At 44.6% G+C, this 23,076-nt stretch overlaps 1 protein-coding gene across 1 annotated transcript in view; it reads left to right on the top strand.

Annotated features, from left to right (window-relative positions):
• The window catches only part of LRRC38 (leucine rich repeat containing 38), a 56,080-nt gene extending 35,094 nt beyond the window's left edge, over positions 1-20,986 (top strand). Inside the window, exon 2 of the mRNA XM_083163084.1 lies at positions 20,444-20,986. Within this exon, the coding sequence (XP_083019210.1) occupies positions 20,444-20,679 (236 nt within the window). The 3' untranslated portion in view covers positions 20,680-20,986. The remainder of the gene's footprint in view (positions 1-20,443) is intronic.
• The last annotated feature ends 2,090 nt before the right edge of the window (positions 20,987-23,076 follow it).

Below are 23,076 nucleotides of genomic sequence, written 5' to 3' on the forward strand. Positions count from 1 at the left end.
TGTCAGATTAAAAAAAAAAAATAGAGTATGTGGATCGGGGTCATGACCAGGTAGAGTGGCCTTGGCCAACCTTTTCAATTGTCAATTGTTATTTTCTTACCAATCTCATAATGACTATAAAAATGGCTTCATGAGATCAACTGATCCATCCTAACCTACTGTAGCTCCATGCTCCATCTAACATGGCAGGAACATTCAGGGACTGGTCTAGTACCGGAAGAGGGTTAGCAGCCCTGTAACTATACTTGTCTGTATCCCATATGATTTCAAAGCAAAGTGGGTACGAATAGATTTTTTATTTTTTATTTTATAGTTGAAATACAAAAAAGTTTATAAAATTCATTCATTTTATTCTTACATTTAAGTTTACTGTCCTGTCCTTGTGCTTTGTCTCTCTCTCTCTCTTATGGGTGGTAAGGTAGCTGTGCTTTGTTATAAATTGTGTCAGTATATAGTGACATGGGGTCATTGACAGGATACATACAGTCAACCAGTGGTCGGTTTGCCAGTGTTCAGAAACCAAAGCCAATATTTCAAAGAAAGGAATCCCGATAGGGATCAGGTAAGTATACTTACCTCCCCCACAACCCTCCCTTCCCGCAGCCTAACCCTTATCCTCCCCACTAGTGCCTAACCCTAACCTCTATAACCCATCGCCTAAAACTAACTCCCCCCATCCCACAGCCTAAAACTAACCTCCATCTAAGTGCCTAACCATATCTGAAGCCTCACCTTTACATTCCACATACCGATTCAATCGCGATGTGCAGCCTCATGGCATCAGAATCGAATGTAGAAATGGAACAGTCTATTTCTACTATCTCAGAACAAGGGCCCTGCCCCCCCCCCCTTCCTCCCTCCCTGCCTGCCAGTAGATACTGCTGGATCAGCACCGTGTGTACACACCTTTAATGATACAAAAGGGGTCTAACCTTATTGTTGAGTGTCAATAACATGTCAGGCAGACCAGCGGACACAACCATTGCTGCTTGTGACAGCATAGATTGAGGAACGTTGAATGTACACACAACTTTGGAAATGGAATGTCCCATCCATCCAGCACCTATCATCATGCCCTGTACACACTCCAATAATCGGCATTGCTTTGCTATGACCAGCCTAGTCGGTGCTCAAACTGACTTAGGAAATGTCGAATAACAACTGATGCCAGTCTGGGCCTTTTCCAATATGTCACAGTCTAGTGCTGCCACCTACCATTGCCTTCCCATGACTTTTAGCATTTAGTATAAGTATTTGTACTGTCCTAATGTATACCAGGTCATAGAATCCAGTGTTCTGTTCATCTACCACTATGCAGTGTTCTTTCTTTCCCATTACTGCTCGTTCTACCATTCGGGGAAGATGCAGTTAGTGACAGCAGGTACTTAAGACGTTTAGAAATATGCAAGCATCAATAAAAAAAGAATCCTCGCTATTAAATATTCAGCACACTCATCCTTTAATTATTGAAACAATAAGACCAACTAAAATCCCATTTAGTTATACTAATGAGGGAAGCACAGACTTTGTTTACTGTGCTTCCTTCAAGTTTTGTTTCAAGGTAAAACATTTCCGAAGTCCTGTTTGTTCAGGGATGTAAAACGGAACCCAATCTGTTCATCATTAGTTCTCCTGACCCTTCCTGGCATCAGATGTGCTCCTGCTAAGTGTAACATTGCAATAGGTTTAAATAGGAAGTATTCCATTGTAAGTGTTCTACTTGATTAACTTCATAGGAACCTTTTAATTTAACACCATCCTGTGTTCAGATGAAGCAGAATACCCTACTGATCCCATGTACAACTCCCTACAGAGAGTGTTGCCTACGGTAAAACTATCTACTGCAGTTCTCCAATCTGGGAAAGCTGTATATTTGGCAGATGGTATAAGATTGTGATCATTATAAATATTTTGCCCATGCTCCCTTTAGTATGGTAGTCTGCCTAAAGCTACTTGGGGTGTAGGCACCAAGATAGAAGCAGATAATTTAGGACATTGCCAAGGTACTGTATGTTGAAGTTAAAGAAGAAACTACCAAACAAATAATACAAGATTATTGTCACATTTCAGCAACACACATCTCATACAATGGTCAAGTTCTAGGTTCCTCTTGTTGCGACTACAAGCATGGGAATAAACTGTAAAACCACTTTCACACCAGAATCCTGAGTCTAAGCAGGTTAATGTACAAAGTTGCAGCACTTGTTACAGCGGTTTAAACATTGGACGCAGGTTGTCCCAAGTGCTCCATGTCCCCAGAGTGTCAGGCACCCCCCACAGCGGCGGAGAGCCACAGGCAGCGACACGGCAGCAGCAGCAGGTTCACATCTAGGACCGGGAAGCTGGGTAAGTACCTTTCACACCAGCCTGTATCCCGGGCTGGTCGCATGAGCAACCCTGCTAGCTAGTAGGGTTGAAATCCTGGGACATTGGTCCTGGGATTTTGGCCTAGGAACCTTTCACACAGCGCTAGTCGTGGGTTGTTCCCAGGCCCAACACAGGAATTTAGGCAGGTGTGAAAGGGGTATGAGACAGCCTGGAAGTTATCAGCGCTAATGTCCCAGACCCTCCCAAAAAAGTCCTAGGTATTTTTTTCCGACATGGCAGGTTCCTAACTATCAGTCAAACTGAGTGGACTGCATTTACGATCCATACAAATATTAATTTGCTAATTTCCCTCACGCATACACCATGCGTATGTTAAGGTGCCCATACACGTTACAATTATTGTATACAATATCGCATCTCGGTTTTGGGATGAGATGAGATGAGATCTAGAACACAATGTTAGTGCTGCACATACAGTGCTGCACATACTTTTTGTACTAGATCTCATCTCATCGCAAAACCGAGATGCGATGAGATGCGATATTGTATACAATAATTGTAGCATGTATGGGTTCAGTAACCGCTTGTCAGTGTAGGTACTGTGGGATGGTCACATGCACGTGGAGCTCCGATCCCCCATCCACTGAGCTCCAACATCCCTGGCCTCTGGAGCAGCATGGGGGAGGAGGTGAGGGAGAGGACAGAGGAAGCGCTGCAGCCCCTCTGGCCAGTGAGTGCTGAGAGCCCCTGGCGCAGGTCAGCCATTGATGAGCAGTGCGGCGGCAGCACCATCGGCCTGTTTGTGCCCCCCCCGGAAGAGAAAAGGAGCAGGGCAACCAGGCCGGAGACGGACAGGGCTGCGGACTCCAGGCGGCGAGCGCTGAGAGCCCTAGTGCAGGATGGTCAGAGGTAGGCAGGCAAAGGACGCAGGGACTGTACCAGCTCCAGCTGTAAGCTCCAAAGGGAGGAAGTATGGCTACCACCTCGACCCAGCCTCACGGAACCTGCCCCCTGTCTACCCTGTCTTGTGCACTGCACAGCAATGTATATCTGTACTGTCCCTGCTGTATTGTTACCTAACTGGCTGTTGCGGTGATCAGTGGTGCCGCTGATTGGCTACCTAGGCGCTGTGCAGCTCGGCAGTTATGTGTTCCCTGTGCAATAACTGTAATGTCCCTGCTTGTATTGTTGCCTGCCTGGCTGCTGCAATGACCAGTGGCACCGCTGATGGCTGCCTAGGCGCAGTGCAGCTGAGCGAATATATGTTCCCTGCGTCTATAACCCCCAGGGTACATCTAGCCCACACCTGTCTGTGTTATGTATATCTGTACTGTCACTGCTTAACTGTACCTAACTGGCTGTTGCACAGCAATCCGAACCAAATTCCTAGTATGCGCAAGTATACCTGTCCAATAAAGATGATTCTGATTTGCACATTCCCTAATTAGCGATCCATGCTGAATTAGGCTCCTTGCTCCTGTTTTGACCTTTCCTCTGTTTGTTGTTCTATACCTTGTACATACTTGCCTACCTGATCCTCTCCATGAGGGAGAACATGCTCTGTTCCTGGACCTCCCTGGTAATGTATGATTGCCATCACATGTAGGGAGCTAGGTAATTGATAAGAAAGGTGTTTCACCACAGGTGATGGCAATCCTACATGACCAGGGAAGTCCCGGACTAGACCATTTTCTCCCTCATGGAGAGGGTCAGGTAGGCAAGGATGATCCTTGTATACTCTGTGTAACTCCCCATCTATTGTCTTGCCTTCCATTTGTGGATCATCTGTGCACTAAACCAGCTTTGTTCCCTGGAATTTGGTCCCTATTCAGACCTGAACGCATCCTGAAAATTCACACAGCAGCCAATTATCATTTATCGACTGCGCATGCGTACGACCCATAGCACAAATGCACGAGGCAACTTTTTCTCAATGCAAGCTATTAGCAAGGTGGTAAGTGTCCAGGAATACGCTAGGCCTGCCTGAGCATTTTAGTGGAGGGTGTGGGATGCGAGCTCAGCACGGATATGCCTTTATGCATCTTACCGCCAAGAAAGTCCAGGGCTACGCAGCACCAGCAATGAGTTGTGGCCAGTGTAATAATCATTCCATGGTGAGCCTGTTGCGATGGGACAGGCTCACAGTGAGCACATTGAATCGGACCCTTTGTGGAGATGTGTGGATCAACAACCTGATCTCCTGTGCATGCACAGATCATCACTCAGGGCAGCATGTACCAAACAACTGCGGCACATCCAGCTGCACATCACATTGGGGCAGATGTATTAAGCCTTAACAAGAGATAAATGCAAGTGTGATAAGGAGAGATAAACTTCCAGCCAATCACCTGCTAACTGCCATGTTACAGGCTGTGTTTGAAAAAGTCAGTAAGGAGCTGATTGGCTGGACGTTTATCTCTCTTTATCACCCTTGCATTTATCTCTTGTTAAGTCTTAATACATCTGCCCCATTGATACTAATCGCATATGTACTAACATATGCGATTAGTATTGCAAAGGGCAGATCTTGCGATAAGAGCTGCCCTTTGTGAAGCAGCCGGCAGGGGGTGAGCGGGTCCCCGTGGCTTTCCCCTTCCTCCTGTTCAGACGGCTCTGCCGGGACTGCCGGGCTCCGCATCCTTCTCCGTGCTCCCAAAAGGTGCTAGTGAGGAGATCACTGGTCCGGGCAGCACAGCAGGAGGCTGTCCGGACATCAGGTGAGGTTAGGGGGGGGGGGGGGCTGTGCAGGGCAGCGAGGGACAGTGAAGGGAGGCAGGAGTCACAAAGAGAAGCCCATCGGCTCAAGCTGGCAGAACCCCCCGCAGCAAAGACCCGGCGGTATGGCTTTGGTGCCTCTGTAAATGCTGTAAAAACCCGATAACAGGGTTTTAACCACTTTTTTCAGTTTAGTACATCCCCACTGTCCCCACTGTGCTGCCTGCCGGTGAGAGAGGTGCGGGCCCGGTTGTAGACCCTTCCTCACTTAAAAGTCCCTTTCTCCCGTGTATAAATGCTGAAGGCACTGTTCATGTGTGATGTGGACTCCAAGCTTCTACCACACCTTGGGCCAGATGTACTAAGCTTGAAAAGTGATAAAATGGAGAGTCATAAGCAACCAGCCAATCAGCTCCTACCTGTCATGTCACAGACTGTTTGAAAAATTACAGGTAAGAGCTGATTGGTTGGAGGTTTATCACTCTCCATTTTATCACTTTTCAAGGCGTAGTACATCTGGCCCCTTGTTATTATCTTTCAGAAGCTGCTAAATATATAAGAAGTATATTCTGATTGGTTGCTATGGGCAACATACCATCTTCAATAGAGCTACCATCATGTCTCTCATACACAGTGGCAAGATGGCATCAGGCATGCGCAGTTACACTATCAGCAGCCATCTTGGTTAGGGAATAAAGGGGTCATTCAGACATGATCTCTTAGGTCCAAATTCCCCCCGGCCCCGATGGTGCAGGTTGCGCATGCGTATGTGTGAATAAACTTACTTCTTAGTGTGGATGTGTTAGCTTACACATCTCCTTGCATGCTAGTGCAGGGATTCAGCTGGCAGGGGGGGAAGGGGGAGCATGCGTTTTCCTGCTAGCTGGGCAGCGAATATATGCAACCCAGCGAGTAGGTCTGAATCAGGCCGAAAGTTTCCCCAGAATAGTTAAGGCTGAAAAGTAGTGCACTCCAATTCTAACATCATGTATATATATGTATATATAAATACACTGGTATCCTGGGTCCTTAGCAGGGTCCCCTGGAAGGAGGCGGCACTCTCACGACTTTTTTTCAAAGATTTAATGGTAGTTCATAAAGCGCACAAGAAAAACAAGTCGTGAGAGTGCCGCCTCCTTCCAGCGGACCCTGCTAAGGACCCAGGATACCAGTGTATTTGTATCTACTACAGGAAGGCACCTCGATGCAATATTCCATTTATTGTGAGTGCCGGACAAACTCCTATATATAGGATGGAATAAGGATGGCACTCAGGAGTCTGTATAAAACGTGCTGTATTGAAGTGCAAAAAGGACCAATGTTTCGGGGTGTGAACCCCTTTGTCAAGATGCTAGCACCTTGACAAAGGGGTTCCCACCCCGAAACGTTGGTCCTTTTTGCACTTCAATACAGCACGCTTTATACAGACTCCTGAGTGCCATCCTTATTCCATCCTGTACTTACCCTTCTGTGGAAGGGCACCGGGGCAGCTGACCATTTGGATGAGTGCCGGGCAGCATACTTTCTTCTTCTATCTATATATGTATATGTGTATATATATATATATATATATATATATATATATATATATATATATATATATATGTAAAAAAGAGTGAGAAGGGCGCCTCCTAGTGTAGTATTAAATATTCTGGTTTCCCTTCACCAAAGGATTAGAAAGAGTAGGCACCCCAAAGTCAAAAGGTGTACCGTAATCAGTGGCCTTTCACCACTTATTATGAGCGTAATTTCAAATGTTCCCACAGGGCACTCTCTGGCTTCCTCCAGTAACAGTTCTTCTCTAACACTCTTCTCCTCTGGTGTTTCTCACCGTCATCCCAATATATAATAGGAGGGAGAAGGAATAGAGAGGCAGACTAGTGTAATATAGTTTAAAACTTTTAATACACACTGCAAACAATATAAACTCGTACAATAAAAAGAGAAAAATGAGGCTTATCTGATGTTGTTTTGCATGGTCTGGAACTATGTCCCCTCAACGCGTTTCATCCATCTAGGACTTCCTCAGGAGTGGGTTCAAGTTAGCTCCATACCCTCTATTTATAGCAGGATAACTGATTCAATAATCAGCCTAATTTCCCGCTTTTTTCTCAACTAGCTTCCTGTTCCTGTGTTTGGAACGCATATACCGGAACAGGAAGCTAGTTGAGAAAAAAGCGGGAAATTAGGCTGATTATTGAATCAGTTATCCTGCTATAAATAGAGGGTATGGAGCTAACTTGAACCCACTCCTGAGGAAGTCCTAGATGGATGAAACGCGTTGAGGGGACATAGTTCCAGACCATGCAAAACAACATCAGATAAGCCTCATTTTTCTCTTTTTATTGTACGAGTTTATATTGTTTGCAGTGTGTATTAAAAGTTTTAAACTATATTACACTAGTCTGCCTCTCTATTCCTTCTCCCTCCTATTATATATTGGGATGACGGTGAGAAACACCAGAGGAGAAGAGTGTTAGAGAAGAACTGTTACTGGAGGAAGCCAGAGAGTGCCCTGTGGGAACATTTGAAATTACGCTCATAATAAGTGGTGAAAGGCCACTGATTACGGTACACCTTTTGACTTTGGGGTGCCTACTCTTTCTAATCCTTTGGTGAAGGGAAACCAGAATATTTAATACTACACTAGGAGGCGCCCTTCTCACTCTTTTTTACAGATCTTACTCACGTGGTTCCGAGAAACAGGAACACATAGGAGAAGGAGCTGCCACCCCGAGATAAGAGAGGGGGAGTGTATTTACATCATAAAGAACACGGGACAGTGTACACTTAAGGACGCTCTGAGTCCAAAAAGTGGGGAAACGAAACAGCGCTAGTACCACTACAATCTATATATATATATATATATATATATATATATACTGTACTTACTGGGTGAAATTTATTAGGATGAGAGAATCAGAAAGAGAGATTTGGTTGGAAATCTCCAGTTTTTTTAAAGCGGCAATCATTTACACTGCAAAATCACACTGGTTTTGCAGTGTAAATGATTGCCGCTTTAAAAAAAAAACCTGGAGATTTCTTAACAAACCTCTCTTTTCTGAATCTCTCATCCTAATACATTTCACCCAGTATGTACAGTATATATAAGATGTTAGAGCCTATTACATTTCTGTGTGTGACCGAAACACTACCATCTGCTGGCAGTGAGTGAAACTACATCTATTTCTCATTCATACATACAGAAACACAGAGTCAATCACATATATAGAAACACAGACAGACAAAAACACAAGGTAGCAGACCAGCTTTCGAAGCTTTTGCTTTGAGCGGGCTCAGCTACTGTATGAATAAACACAGATGATTATGTAAATTGGAACCAGATAAAGTAAAACAGAAGGTTTATGCTGTTGAATCAGTCACTTTTTACCTTTCTCTCATCAGTCATTTTAATGGTTCGCTGCAATCCACAGCAGATGATAAGGGCAAAAAAGCAGATGTATCACCTCGTGCATGGAGCATACTATATAGACACACAGACTCCACACTCATAATAACGGATGACTTAGAACAAGACAACGAAAACTGCCCAACTGAGCCATCGTCTGTCATAGACTTGTAGGGTTTGTGATTACCGCAGGGGATATAGGCCAGGCTGATGAATAATTAATAGTTAACATGCTTGATCTATTACATGTGAAGGAACTTTGACATCTTTTTTTCATTTAATTAAACAGCATCATAGCTGCATTCACCTTAACCTAAAATGATTCTATAAGATATATATATTGCTGTATATGTATTTGATATCATTTGTACAGTATCTCCCACATTGTCAGTTCTCCTGCTTCTTTCATTACTGTATATAGCATACAAGTTTTTTATGGAGGCAAATGTTTTGACCGATGTACAATATAAATGCTTTTTTAGCGTTTACAGCTTCCTGTAGGCAGTGGCACCAAGAGGGGGGAGGGGTGGGTGTTTTATTGGGCCCAAATCTGTTTACCAGAGCCCAGGACTGGAGTTAGTGGGGAGGGAGAGGCGTGACGGCTGCTGCAGCAGCCTCTCTCCCCAGCCCAGCATACAACATTGGCCACACCCCCTCACATTACCTGGGCCCAGCACAGTTGTCAGTGCCCCTGCCTGTATGGGCATTGTACAGTATTTTAAATTTGATCGGAAGAGTGGGTGGCTCTCCTACATTTTGGCAACTTCCTAGTGAAGTTGGCAGGATTCAGGGAGAAATGTTTGGAATCACAGTATCCCACTGTAATCTGGGGTGAGGCAAAGAAACAATCACATCAAGGCCTGAGGTTCCTCCGTCTAGGCTGCACTGGCTTACCCAGTTTCCTGTTGCAATTAGGTAGTGTGGGGAGGATTGAGCAATGGTACGCTCTAATGTTAGAATTGTTTAAAGTATATACAGTGATCTATACTGTAAACACTCAGAAAATAAATATTTCATTCTACACCTTTGTGTTTCAAAAGCTGCAGGAATTGGGAAAACTTGAATACTCCCGCAAGGTATGGGTGAAGTGGGTATGTACCGAACATGGGCGCCATCTTGAATCTATGTCAGTTTTGCCATTTCCTGCACAGTTTTTGAAACAAAAGGGTGTACTGTGACTTTTAAATCAAAAGTAAAACACATGATTGTCATTCTCCAAAAAGAAACAAGTATTCACAGTAGGACTTGGAGCCAGTATTTCTTAGTCAGCTCCACATTTAGTACTTTCCCCAAACTAATCTAAGAAATGCAAATTCCATATGATGGTTTAAGATCTAGATCCATTAGAAACAAAAATAAAACATTTATACTGATGACCTTTTCAAGATTTCTTCGAAAACATCTAAGGAGCAACAAGAAAATACAATCCAAGGTCAGGTGAAGCCCACATTTCTCACATTTCCCCCATTACAATTAGAATGGACATTTGAGGATGGAGAAAATTCTTAGTCGTCTTAGTCGTCCTTGGTGTCCAATTCCCTTTAAGTCAGCATTTTACACTCCGTAAAGATATATTACATACTTTATATTAGAGATGTGCACCGGCCACTTTTCGGGTTTTGGGTTTTCGGTTCTGATTACCTTGAGGTTTTGGGTTCTAATGGGTTTTGCCAAAACACCTCCTAAGTGTTTTGTGTTTGGATTTCTTGGGTTTTGGGTTCTGATTTTTTTGTTAAAAAAGCATTTTTTTTTTTTTTTGCTCCTACGCTATATTAACCTCAATAACATTCATTTCCACTCATTTACAGTCTATTCTGAACAGCTCACACCTTACAATATTGTTTTTAGGGCAAAAGGTTGCACCGAGGTAGCTGGATAACTATGATAAGCCACACAAGTGTGCGGCACAAACACTAGACTGATATGGCACACTTAGCATACCCTCTAGGCTGATACTGCACACCTAGAATTACCCCTGGACTGATATGGCACAGGTAGCATCACCCCTGGACTGATACGGCACATTTAGCATCACCCCTGGACTGATATGGCACACTTAGCATCCCAAAAATTGGAAAAAAAGATATTAGTGGTCACCTGCGCTCACTATAGAAATGCAGCTAGAAAATACACCAAATAGGGCTACCAAACCCTAAAACAGATACACGTGACAATTTACAAAGGTGGATCTTCACAGCGCTTTTCTCAGGAAAGACGGTTCTAATCCAGGTGTTCACCAACACACGGGACAGAAGAGAAAAAGATTTTCCAGTTAGCACATAAACTGAAAATTCTGATTCAGACGGGTAAAAGTACCACCGCCACTCACCTAGATTGACTAGGAGATGTTCACATCAAGGTATCTTTAAATGCCCATACACCAAGCCAATGGAAAGACACTCACCGAGAGAACAGTCCCTATGTTCATCACAAAGGTTTCTTTATTCAGCAGACTTCACACGACTGGTCCACAGGTAAAATTCACATTTATTAAAAAATTCCGCAAACAGCTTAGGGCCCCACACTTCCACTGCTGTATATCTGTCCTCTCACCCGGAATAAGAGGTGGCAGCGACACAGTTCAACCCAACAATGGCATAAGGGTTAGGTGGAAATGCAAGGGTCCAGGTTAAAAAGTCCTTTAAACACCAACGCGTTTCGAACATGAATGTTCTTCCTCAGGGTGCAATACAAAATAAAATGGCTCCTGGACGGGTATATATGCTACACACAAACATGATAGTTCTAAAACATGGCAGAGATCAATGCTCTAACCAGCATATACAATATACATAAAAAGCTAAAAATACACACAAATTCATCTTTTTTTAACAATCATAAAAACGACATTCATAATCCGTTATTTAATATATAAAAATTGCAGGATAAAAATGGGAAACATCAGTGGTATATAAACACATCAAATCCGCTCCTGGGTTTACTGATAATTGGCTGGCGTCCGTCTTCCAGAGACTGTACACTCTCACTTCCGGAGTGCAGATGCCATATCCGTTGGGTGGAACGCACTATGCGGGTCACCGCCCGACATGCCACTTCCTGTCAGATCGCGGCGCTTAGTCCTTTGGAACGCAAGCTGCTGGCTTGTTTCCAGGAAATGGAGTTTATGAATGCGTTCCACTGCGGATCTTTGCGGACTTAGGTATTGAAAGTCTCTGCCATCGTAACGTGGATAGTCTCCCCCATAGTAAAACAAAGGAGATAAGAAATGGGTCAGTCACTATATAAACAATAAAACAAATATATATTTCTATATACCATTTCATCCCTATAAAGAATAGCGGGTATACAGACAGATTTTTTACAGAGAACTCATTACGTACAGACACATCATATCAGAAAACATTTCAATTCAAAATCTGATTTGAATTGATTTTGAATTGAAATGTTTTCTGATATGATGTGTCTGTACGTAATGAGTTCTCTGTAAAAAATCTGTCTGTATACCCGCTATTCTTTATAGGGATGAAATGGTATATAGAAATATATATTTGTTTTATTGTTTATATAGTGACTGACCCATTTCTTATCTCCTTTGTTTTACTATGGGGGAGACTATCCACGTTACGATGGCAGAGACTTTCAATACCTAAGTCCGCAAAGATCCGCAGTGGAACGCATTCATAAACTCCATTTCCTGGAAACAAGCCAGCAGCTTGCGTTCCAAAGGACTAAGCGCCGCGATCTGACAGGAAGCGGCATGTCGGGCGGTGACCCGCATAGTGCGTTCCACCCAACGGATATGGCGTCTGCACTCCGGAAGTGAGAGTGTACAGTCTCTGGAAGACGGACGCCAGCCAATTATCAGTAAACCCAGGAGCGGATTTGATGTGTTTATATACCACTGATGTTTCCCATTTTTATATATTAAATAACGGATTATGAATGTCGTTTTTATGATTGTTAAAAAAAGATGAATTTGTGTGTATTTTTAGCTTTTTATGTATATTGTATATGCTGGTTAGAGCATTGATCTCTGCCATGTTTTAGAACTATCATGTTTGTGTGTAGCATATATACCCGTCCAGGAGCCATTTTATTTTGTATTGCACCCTGAGGAAGAACATTCATGTTCGAAACGCGTTGGTGTTTAAAGGACTTTTTAACCTGGACCCTTGCATTTCCACCTAACCCTTATGCCATCGTTGGGTTGAACTGTGTCGCTGCCACCTCTTATTCCGGGTGAGAGGACAGATATACAGCAGTGGAAGTGTGGGGCCCTAAGCTGTTTGCGGAATTTTTTAATAAATGTGAATTTTACCTGTGGACCAGTCGTTTGAAGTCTGCTGAATAAAGAAACCTTTGTGATGAACATAGGGACTGTTCCCTCGGTGAGTGTCTTTCCATTGGCTTGGTGTATGGGCATTTAAAGATACCTTGATGTGAACATCTCCTAGTCAATCTAGGTGAGTGGCGGTGGTACTTTTACCCGTCTGAATCAGAATTTTCAGTTTATGTGCTAACTGGAAAATCTTTTTCTCTTCTGTCCCGTGTGTTGGTGAACACCTGGATTAGAACCGTCTTTCCTGAGAAAAGCGCTGTGAAGATCCACCTCTGTAAATTGTCACACTTAGCATCCCCCCTAGTCTGATACGGCACACCTAGCATCACCCCTGGACTGATATGGCACAGGTAGCATCACCCCTGGACTGATACGGCACATTTAGCATCACCCCTGGACTGATATGGCACACTTAGCATCCCCCCTAGTCTGATACGGCACACCTAGCATCACCCCTGGACTGATATGGCATGCTTAGCATCACCCCTGGACTAATACAGCACACTTGGCAGCACCCCATGAATTATACGGCAGACTTGGCTTACCCCAGGAATTATACGGCACAGATGGTGGCACCCCTGACCTGATACAGCACACATGGAATTATACAGCACACATGGCGGCACCCCTGGACTGTTATGGCACACATGGCGGCAGGCATGGAATTATACGGCAGACAAATTCCTGCAGTAAAAATAAAAATGTGTATTCTTTTAATTATAAAAAAGAGCAGCACACCTTACTTAGCAACACCCCATGAATTATACAGCACTCTTGGCTCACCCCTGGACTACAGCGCATTTAACAGCCCTTGCAGTAAAAAAAAAAAAAAACACCTTAATTTTATTTTCATTAAAAAAAAGGGCAGCTCCCCTGGTCTGATATGGGACACATGGGGCACCCCTGGAATTATACGGCACACATGCGGGCACCCCAGGACTGATACAGGACACATGGGGGCACCCCTGGACAAATACAGCACACATGTGGGCACCCCTGGATAGATACAGCACACATGTGGGCACCCCTGGACTGATAGTACTGGTAGCCAGTGGAAACAGCAGATTGGAATTATATACTGCAATAAATACTGGTAGCCAGTGGCAACAGACTGGAATTATATACTGCGATAAATACTGGTAGCCAGTGGAAACAGCAGACTGGATTTTTATATACTGTGATAAATAATACTGGTAGCCAGCGGCAACAGCAGACTGGAATTATATACTGCGTTAAATACTGGTAGCCAGTGGCAACAGCAGACTAGAATTATATACTGCAATAAATAAAATACTGGTAGCCACTGCCAGTGGCAACAGCAAACTGGAATTATATACTGTGATAGGTACTGGTAGCCAGGGGCAACAGCACACTGGAATTATATACTGCAATAGGTACTGGTAGGCACTAGGCCAGTGGCAACAGCAGAGAGCAGACTGCAACAGACACTAGGCAGTGCGGGGCAGGCAGTGGCACTAGCAGCACCAGTGGACTATCACACTGTGACTGACTATACAGGAGCAGAGGCAGGCCCCAGCACAAAGGAGAGACAGAACACAGCACCAGTCATCCTTGCAATGGTGATGTCTTGATCACTGAGCAGAGACACAGTACACAGCAGCACGGGCCCCAGCAGAGACCACACACAGCAGCAGCACACCCTTCCCTACCCTTCTCCGAGATTGGAGTGAAGATGGCGACGCGAGGTTGCGGAATTTAAGGGTTCCGTGATCTCGCGAGAATCCGACGCCGGGCGATGACGTTTTGTCCGTGCGCCCGGATTTGAGTCAGGCGGGAAGCGCTGAGCACTGCTCGTATCCGGGCCCGGATTGATGACGTCCGTGCGGGCTCGGATCTGGGGAATCCGAGCCCGCGCATCTCTACTTTATATGTTTATTGACTTTTGTAGATTGAAGCATGAACGTTATTATTTATTGTGATTCTTGACATTATGGTAAACAGCTATATACCAAAGTTTCTGATACTCTATTGAGATTACAGGTGTCAGGCGTCAAGGAGGAGTTTGGCATTCTAAGTATTCATTTTGGTTTGGTGAGTCTCACAAAAGACTCTGGGTCCAACAAAGGCCTGGGCTTCACCAGGGAGCTCTGGGTCCAACAAAGGCCTTGGATTCACCAGGGAGCTCTGGGTCCAAGAAAGGCCTGGAATTCACCAGGGAACTCTGGGTCCAACAAAGGCCTGGGCTTCACCAGGGAACTCTGGGTCCAACAAAGGCCTGGGCTTCACCGGGGAACTCTGGGTCCAACAAAGGCCTGTGCTTCACCAGGGAACTCTGGGTCCAACAAAGGCCTGGGCTTCACCAGTTAATACAACTTCTGCAATGTACTGTACATATAAAATAGTTCAGTCCCTTGCTTAGATATGTCTCCACCCTTGTCTTTTAAGAACAGATCAAATGGCTTTGGGAGTCAGGCAGGGGTAGCATTGGACCAGAAAGATGAACTGGCTTCCATTGCTTGCAGGTAATAGATGCACCTCAAATTAGATAGTACTAATAGTAAACCCATTGCAGTTCTCTGCTCCAGTGCATTGTAATGGCACCAAAGCCACGTAAGGTATATCGTTGCAATGTGGTATATAATGTAAAATACTAAATAAATGGAAGGCATTCTTCCATTTACACTGAGAAGGGAGCCATGGAAAGTGATCTGCATCAGAGAGAAGGCCTAATTTATGCCATGCTTGTTAGCTATCACCTGTCCCAATGTACTGTGGGGGGGGGGGGTAATGTTCTTAAGGTGACTGCCAGATGGCTGTGCCAATGTAACTTACTGATGGAACCATTAACCATAAACATACTTTATGTACAATGTACTACAGCGCCAGCTGGGGAGCCTAACCGCAAAGTCTCCTTCCCACGCCACAAGCATTAGATCCTACAGTACATGCCAGTTGTATAACCTTCTTTACAAGCACGTGGGCAGTATGACTGGTGAGTCCCTGAGTACACGTGTGTTTAGCAGCATTACAAGGGGAGCTACATGTGTGTTAGCCTAGGGCACCTGGAACCTTTAATCACGCCCTGGAGATTAGTAGCGGTTTGTCAGAGTTAGTGCCAGTCTCCGGGATAAAGTCACAGACATTCTAAGTTATAGAATCCCAGGTCAGTTAGATTGTTTACTGGTTCCCTTAATAGCATCACTAATTTCCAGGGGTGAGCAGGTGCTGTGCATTAATACATTAGTGCTGTGATGGCTGCACCAATATAATGGGATTGTTCATGGGGGATTATAAACTATCAGCGGCACTCATTGCATGTTATAGCATTATTACATATTTGGCATCATCTGCTTTGTGTATATTATCCTGCTAATTACTGACCCTTTTCAACCTTCTGCTAATTACTGCTTATGTTTGTCTGACACCTGACTCAATTATCACTTGTTACCATTTATGATCATTGGAAGGTCCAGATGTGGGGCTGCAGCTAAATCCAAAATTCATGCAGTGGAGCCCACACCCACTGCCACCCCAATGCTGCCAATCATTGCCAGTGGGGACTCACTGGCACTTGGTGTGGTTCTACTATGCAGAAGCCTCACTTCTGAACCCACCACTGTTTATGACTGGATGCCATCTGTCTCCTACACTGACCTCCCTATTATAGTATCCCCAAAATCAGAGCAGTACATATTTTTCAGTGTATTGTCCAGCTGTTTAATATCACCTCAGCAGACCTTGTATACTCTGGAGATTATTGTTTTGGACTAACTGACTTTATTATATCAATGTTTCAGTGGGCAAGGCATGCCTTGGTTGTTGGGGGGGGGGGTTGGATGGCAATAGTTACAAGTTGTGAGTCAGTCTGGCAGGTGGAGCAATGTAGTTTCTATGTGATTTCCCGCTTTCCACTGGACCCTCTTTCACTATGGACCCCTCTTCCTGTTTTCATATACAAAATGTTGGCCAACACACCCATGTGCAAGTATACATTGATAGCAACATATATTATAGTGACATTGCTATGAGCTGCATGGGATTATATAGGAGGTATGCGAATCACCCAGGCAGGCTCATTAGTCAACAATACTGGATGTGGTGTTGTGTAGTGTCTAAACTCAAGATGACATTGCTTAATCCTACTCAACAGAGCTGAATAGAATTCTATACAGCACCATTATAGAAAATCAGTCTGGATGACTGGCTGATAGGTGGCCTCACAGGTGCGCCAGCCTACCGGGAATCTTCCCTGTAAGGCCAATGACCAATGTTCCTGCGGGTCACGTTCTCAAGGTCACCGGCAGGAGCACTGTGTATCACCAACTGTCACATTTTAAATATCCACTCTAGAACTGGAAAACATGAACCGTGTTGGGTCCTGACGACCGAATTTGGGAAACGGTGGTATTGTGTATAAGCAAGGCTCCGTGATGATATACCGTGACTATAAAACAATAAGGTAGAAGTAAGGGAAGTATAAAGAATTACAAGTATGGGGGGAATGTTCTGCAGACCAGGTGTGATCCTTTCTCTCACATAAGCCACGCAACAAGGGGTTGTAATTTACTAATGGTCGATTAGGTTGATTTGCGTTGTTTTTGAAAATGACTCAATTGAGCCAATTTTCTAAAGATTAATTTGCAAAGAAGTTGCATGTCAAATACAACTTTGTACTCTAAATCATGGCATTTCACCATCGGCGTAAAAATTGGCCAAATATCATTGGTATCATTGGAAATCGCTAATTTATTTATATTCATTTTTATCAAATTGCTCCAAATCACACCAACATCGTTACTTCAATGCACTAAATCAATGCAATGATCTATGAAGTACCCTGGATGAAGGTAATGATTTCATGTAGCCTGCACCAGCCGATTAAAAGGGTCCAGGCACAAGCAACAAAACAGAGGAACCAGCAGGTTCTATGTAGGCCTATGTTCTTCTGTGGGTGGTTGAAACTCAATGCAGTGTCTTATAATGAGATCATACAAATGTTCCACCTCAATCGCAACAACTTAATGTCATGGTGGTGTGAATCCATTTATGTTGGAGTTTGTCTTGTGATGCATTCTACTGAGAATTCTGCATACAACTTCCCCAACACAAAGCACAATGCAACTAAATACCCATAGGTGGCCAAACCGGTCCTCGAGATCTACCAACGGTCCACGTTTTCCATATCACCTAGCTGGTGCACAGCTGTAGTCATTACTAACTGTCACATTTCCCAGATCACCTAGCTGGTGCACAGCTGTAGTCATTACTAACTGTCACATTTCCCAGATCACCTAGCTGGTGCACAGCTGTAGTCATTACTCACTGTCACATTTCCCAGATCACCTAGCTGGTGCACAGCTGTATTCATTACTGTCACATTTCCCTGATCACCTAGCTGGTGCACAGCTGTATTCATTACTAACTGTCACATTCCCTGGATCACCTAGCTGGTGCACAGCTGTAGCCATTACTAACTGTCACATTCCCCAGACCATCTAGCTGGTGCACAGCTGTAGTCATTACTAACTGTCACATTCCCCAGACCACCTAGCTGGTGCACAGCTGTAGTCATTACTAACTGTCACATTCCCCAGACCACCTATCGAAAGACAAACGTATACTTGATAACGCTATTTAGTAAAAGTATGGTTTGTTATGACGATTTGGGGCAATAAGGGACACAGGCAATTCTTAGTAAGTTACCCCCCCTGGTTTGTGTGTATCCAGTGCACTGAATATTCTCTTCCACTTCTCCCAGGCGAATGGAAGAGATGTTCTATGTACATGGAAATAAATGAGTTTCTCCACAGAAATATATAAAACATGCATTGAAGAAAACACTGCTGAGCCAGCACTGAATTCTAGAAGTACGTGTCACAGGAGAACAGCCAAATCTAACCCCAGGTCAGGTGAATTACACTTTTCTCACGTTTCCCTACCTAAATTTATAAATAGTCATTAAATGATCATGAAGCACAGTGTAATCAGCACAATGTCACACAATCTCTTGGTTCAGGTTCTAGTCAGCAACAGAGTTTGGCTACTTGTATTAAACGTAACTAAGACTTAATAACGTGTAGCGTGTTATGTTTTGCATATAACCTGTATTTACATCTGAACACTTTCTAAAAGGGTATAGGATTTATTAGGAATACATAACATATAATGGATCCTGTACTGTAGATTCTAAAGATGCAAGGGACCGTCAGGGCAGGCCCCAGAGGAGGGGATATAGCACAGTTTAAATGTCAAATAAGGAAGCCACACCCACTGCCACCAACTGCCTCTTCAAACTGAATCAATGGCTGTTGGTGTTTCTCCCCTATTTGAATTTTTGGTACTTGTTAACTAGCACGGCCACAATCGCGTCCATCGTGTACCTTAAAGTTAAGGTACACGATGGACCCGATTTACTTTGAAATCAGGTCCATTTTGCCGGCAAAGGCAAAATCGGGGGCATCGCGTCGGTCGCGTGCATTAACATGGCCCCCGACGCGTCAGACACGATGGACGCGATTTTGCCATAGGCTTCAATGTTAAAATATTTTTAACATTGAAATCGGGAGCATCGCGTCGGTCTTGTGCCATTATAATGGCACAAGATGAGATGGACTTGATTAAGTCCATTTTACATAGGAAACAATGTGAAATGGGCCAATATGACCCATTTCACATTGTATATGGCCCCGAAGCGTGGCGAGCGCAGCAAGCCCGCGAGGGGCGGCGGTGCGCGTCCTCCGACCTTTTCATACCCCTACTATCCACGTCGGCGTGGAGTTGAGAATACAAAGTGTGGAGAGCGCAGCGAGCCACCGAGCCTGAAGCGTGGCGAGCGGACGCATATACCTGTGAAGTTATACGCGTCCCCTCGCCACGCTTCGGGCTCGGTGGCTCGCTGCGCTCGCCACACTTTATATTCTCAACTCCACGCCGACGTGGATAGTAGGGGTATGAAAAGGTCGGAGGACGCGCACCGCCGCCCCTCGCGGGCTCGCTGCGCTCGCCACACTTCAGGTTGGCGTCAATCGTGGGGTGCCATTGAGGGGGTAAAATTGGGGGTCTGGGGAATACTTTACATTGAATCCAATGTAAAATAGGGTCCCAGGGGCCCTATTCACATTTGATTCAATGTAAAAATCGGGTCGATCGCATCGCATGCGATTTGGTCGCATGCGATGCGACCGACGTTATTTTTTCGACACGATCACCCCGATACAAATCGGTGTGGCCGTGCTAAGAAACAAGTACCGAATTTTTAACTGTGTTTCAGCCCTCTCCGAGCCACCACTGGAAATCAACACATGAAAGGCACAAGTCCATGGACTGTATACCATGATTCAGGCCGAGAGCCATGTATGTCACGGAATGGCCGAGAGGCTCCCGAAAATCTGGTCCGCTGCCGGCCCCCTCGGAAATCGGGTCCCTTTCCCGGCCCCCCGGAAAGGTGGGCAACCCTCCCAGGTACCGGCACCCAAAACACACACACACACCCCAGCATCTCCCTCACGGTAGCTTTAATTCCCCCCCAAAGTACAGTCTACTCTCCTGACTTCTCCCGGAGAGGAGACTTTAAAAGTAGGCAACCCTGATGTACGTGTGGCACGTCATTATACTTATACTAGACATGTGTGCTGATCCCCATGTTTTCTTTGATTTTGTACTGTATATAATGTATCTGCGGACGATATATGTAAATCTGACCTGTTCCTGCATTTGTTCCCTTCTTACAGGTGTGGAGGAAATTCAGTGCGTCTTAGAGGACCGAAAAATTTTCTTACACGAACTCTCAGACATTAGTTTTAGCGAATGCAAATTCAGTTTGTCATTGACAGACTTTCTCATCATTATCTTTTCCGGAGTCGCTGTATCCATCGCTGCCATTTTTTCAAGCTTCTTCCTGGCTACCACTGTGCATTGTTTCCACAGATGTGCCCCAAGCAAGGATGAGGATGAGGAGGATGAGTAAGAAGTACAGTGCACTCCCCGGCATAATACGCTGGTGTTTTGGACACTATATAGTTGCAACCATGTGCATCTACAGTTCCTGTATGAGACATAATTGTGTTGTTCTATAACACCCCAGAGCTGGTAGTATACTCAAGGAACCGCTGCTGTGTACCATTGGTTTACGCTTATTTATATTTTTCTGGGAAGAAAGACTACTCCCAGCATAATGGTAGTGTTCATTCTAGCACCCGTCATCTTTGAAAACCCATGCAGTTCCTGTTCCCTGCCTGGGGTGTCGCTGTCTGCTGTGGTGTTTCTAGCACAGGTCTGGTTTGCATATCAGTGCTGATATACAGACCACACTGCGCTAGAAGCACTATAGCAGACAGCGACACCCCAGGCAGGGAAGAGGAACTGCATGGGTTTTCAAAGATGGCGGGTGCTAGAATGAACACTAATAATGGGAACCTTTAAAAAACTTTCCAGCTTGGAAAACACTGTCAGGGTCTAGGTTGACCACCAAAGGTTGACATGCACAATGTCGGCACAAGCAAAAGGTCAAAATAAAAAGGGTCAACACATGGAAAGTTGGACATGAGTTTTTGGGGTGTCTTGACCATATTCTGTGTTGACCATTGCCAATGTCGAACTTTTGACCATATTGACATTGTCAGTAAAAGCACCACATTCCATATATCGTATGTGATCCTGCCGCCTGGTAAGCTGCCGGGTGGTTCAAGGGAAATCTTTATGGGGCCTTTAGGATATGACCCAGGTTCAGATGAGATCTCTACATTCCATATAACTATTCCGAGAAGAACATTGTACTGGATCCAAAAGCAATTTAAACTTAGCACTTTTTGAAGATAAAAGACACAGAGAAATCTTTGAAGAAGGAGCAGTGTATTTAGCAAATGTTGCAAACCACTAAATTAATGTTATCAGAAGGTGGATAAATATTTAAAATAAAGTTTATAGTTAAGGCCTGTCACTTGGATTTTGCAATGCCTTATTCCTATTACATTTTGTCCACAGTATTGCCATAGAGCAGGATATATGGAGAGATTAAATATTGGGCCAAAAAGCTTTGCCCATAGCAACATCCAAATACTGTAAAACCACCCACTGAAATGTCATTGGGGGAGATTCTCTAAGCTTGAAATGTGGTAAAAACCCCGTTATCAGGGTTTTTACCACATTTTGGTATGCACTAAGCATCCCCCGCCGGGTTACCGGGGTATGGGTCATCGCCAGAAAAATCTGGCGATGCCCCATAGAAGCCTATGGGCTTCTACCGCAACCCTACGCTGCCCTGCACCGACCTACCGCCGCCCCGCACCGACCCCCTCCTCATCTGTGTCCAGGCAGCACAGAGCTGTGCTGCCCGGACCTGTGACCTCCTCCCTGCACTGATCCTCTTCCGGGTGCAGGGAGAAGGAGAGCCTGGTGCAGCAGCAACAGCGCCGGGTAAGGGAGGGGAGGGAGGGGAGAGCCATCGGGCTCTCACCGCAAAGGACAGCTCTTAACGCAAGAGCTGTCCTTTGCCATAATTATCGCATATGTTAGTGCATATGCAATAATTATGAATGCGATGGGCGGAGATAGGGTGTGGATGTTAGAACAACCCCCCTTTACCTGATAGATAGTGTAGAGCATAAATACACTGGGCTAGATGTACTAAGCTTTAAAAAGTGATAACGTGGAGAGAGATAAAGTGACATCCAATCAGCTCCTGTCACTTTTTAAAGCACTGCCCATACAATATCAGTAGCATACCTCCGAACATTGGAGGGTTGGAAATAGGGATATTGCACAAGGCGAAAATTTTGGGGGCATGGCCTAGCAGCAAGTGGGCGTAGCCTATACTTGCAATGCTACTGCAAGACCATGCCCCCGTTGTTGCCGCTGTGGGGGCCTGACCAGTGGCTCTGTGAGCTGCTAGCCAGGCCTCCAACCCCTCTGGCTGCAGATATAGATGCTGTGCGCATGCGCCAATGACAGTGGGGACTTCCAACTGGGCGGGACGCTGGAAAGTCCCAAAAACCAGGACATTCCCGTGAAAAGTGGGACAGTTGGGAGGTATGCAGTAGGCGCTGATTAGCTGGTACTTTATCCTGATAAACTTTATCACTTTTCAAGGCTTAGGCCCTTATTCAGATCTGATCGCAGTACAAATTTGTTCTCAAAATGGGCAAAACCATGTTCACTGCAGGTGGGGCAGATGTAACATGTGCATAATTTAATAATGAATAAGTCATCTAGACCCTTTTGCCATCAGGTTAACTTAAAATATTAGTGCACTATAGTACCTACCTTCTGTATTTACTGTACTGTGGAATGTTTCATTCAGGAATGATTGTTTGAAAGTAAATTCCTTTCTTTTAGTACTTATGCAAAATGTGCTCCTATCACTTAT

This window comes from Crinia signifera, chromosome 19 (genome assembly GCF_055691185.1).
Source record: "Crinia signifera chromosome 19, ASM5569118v1, whole genome shotgun sequence".
Lineage (NCBI taxonomy): Eukaryota > Metazoa > Chordata > Amphibia > Anura > Myobatrachidae > Crinia > Crinia signifera.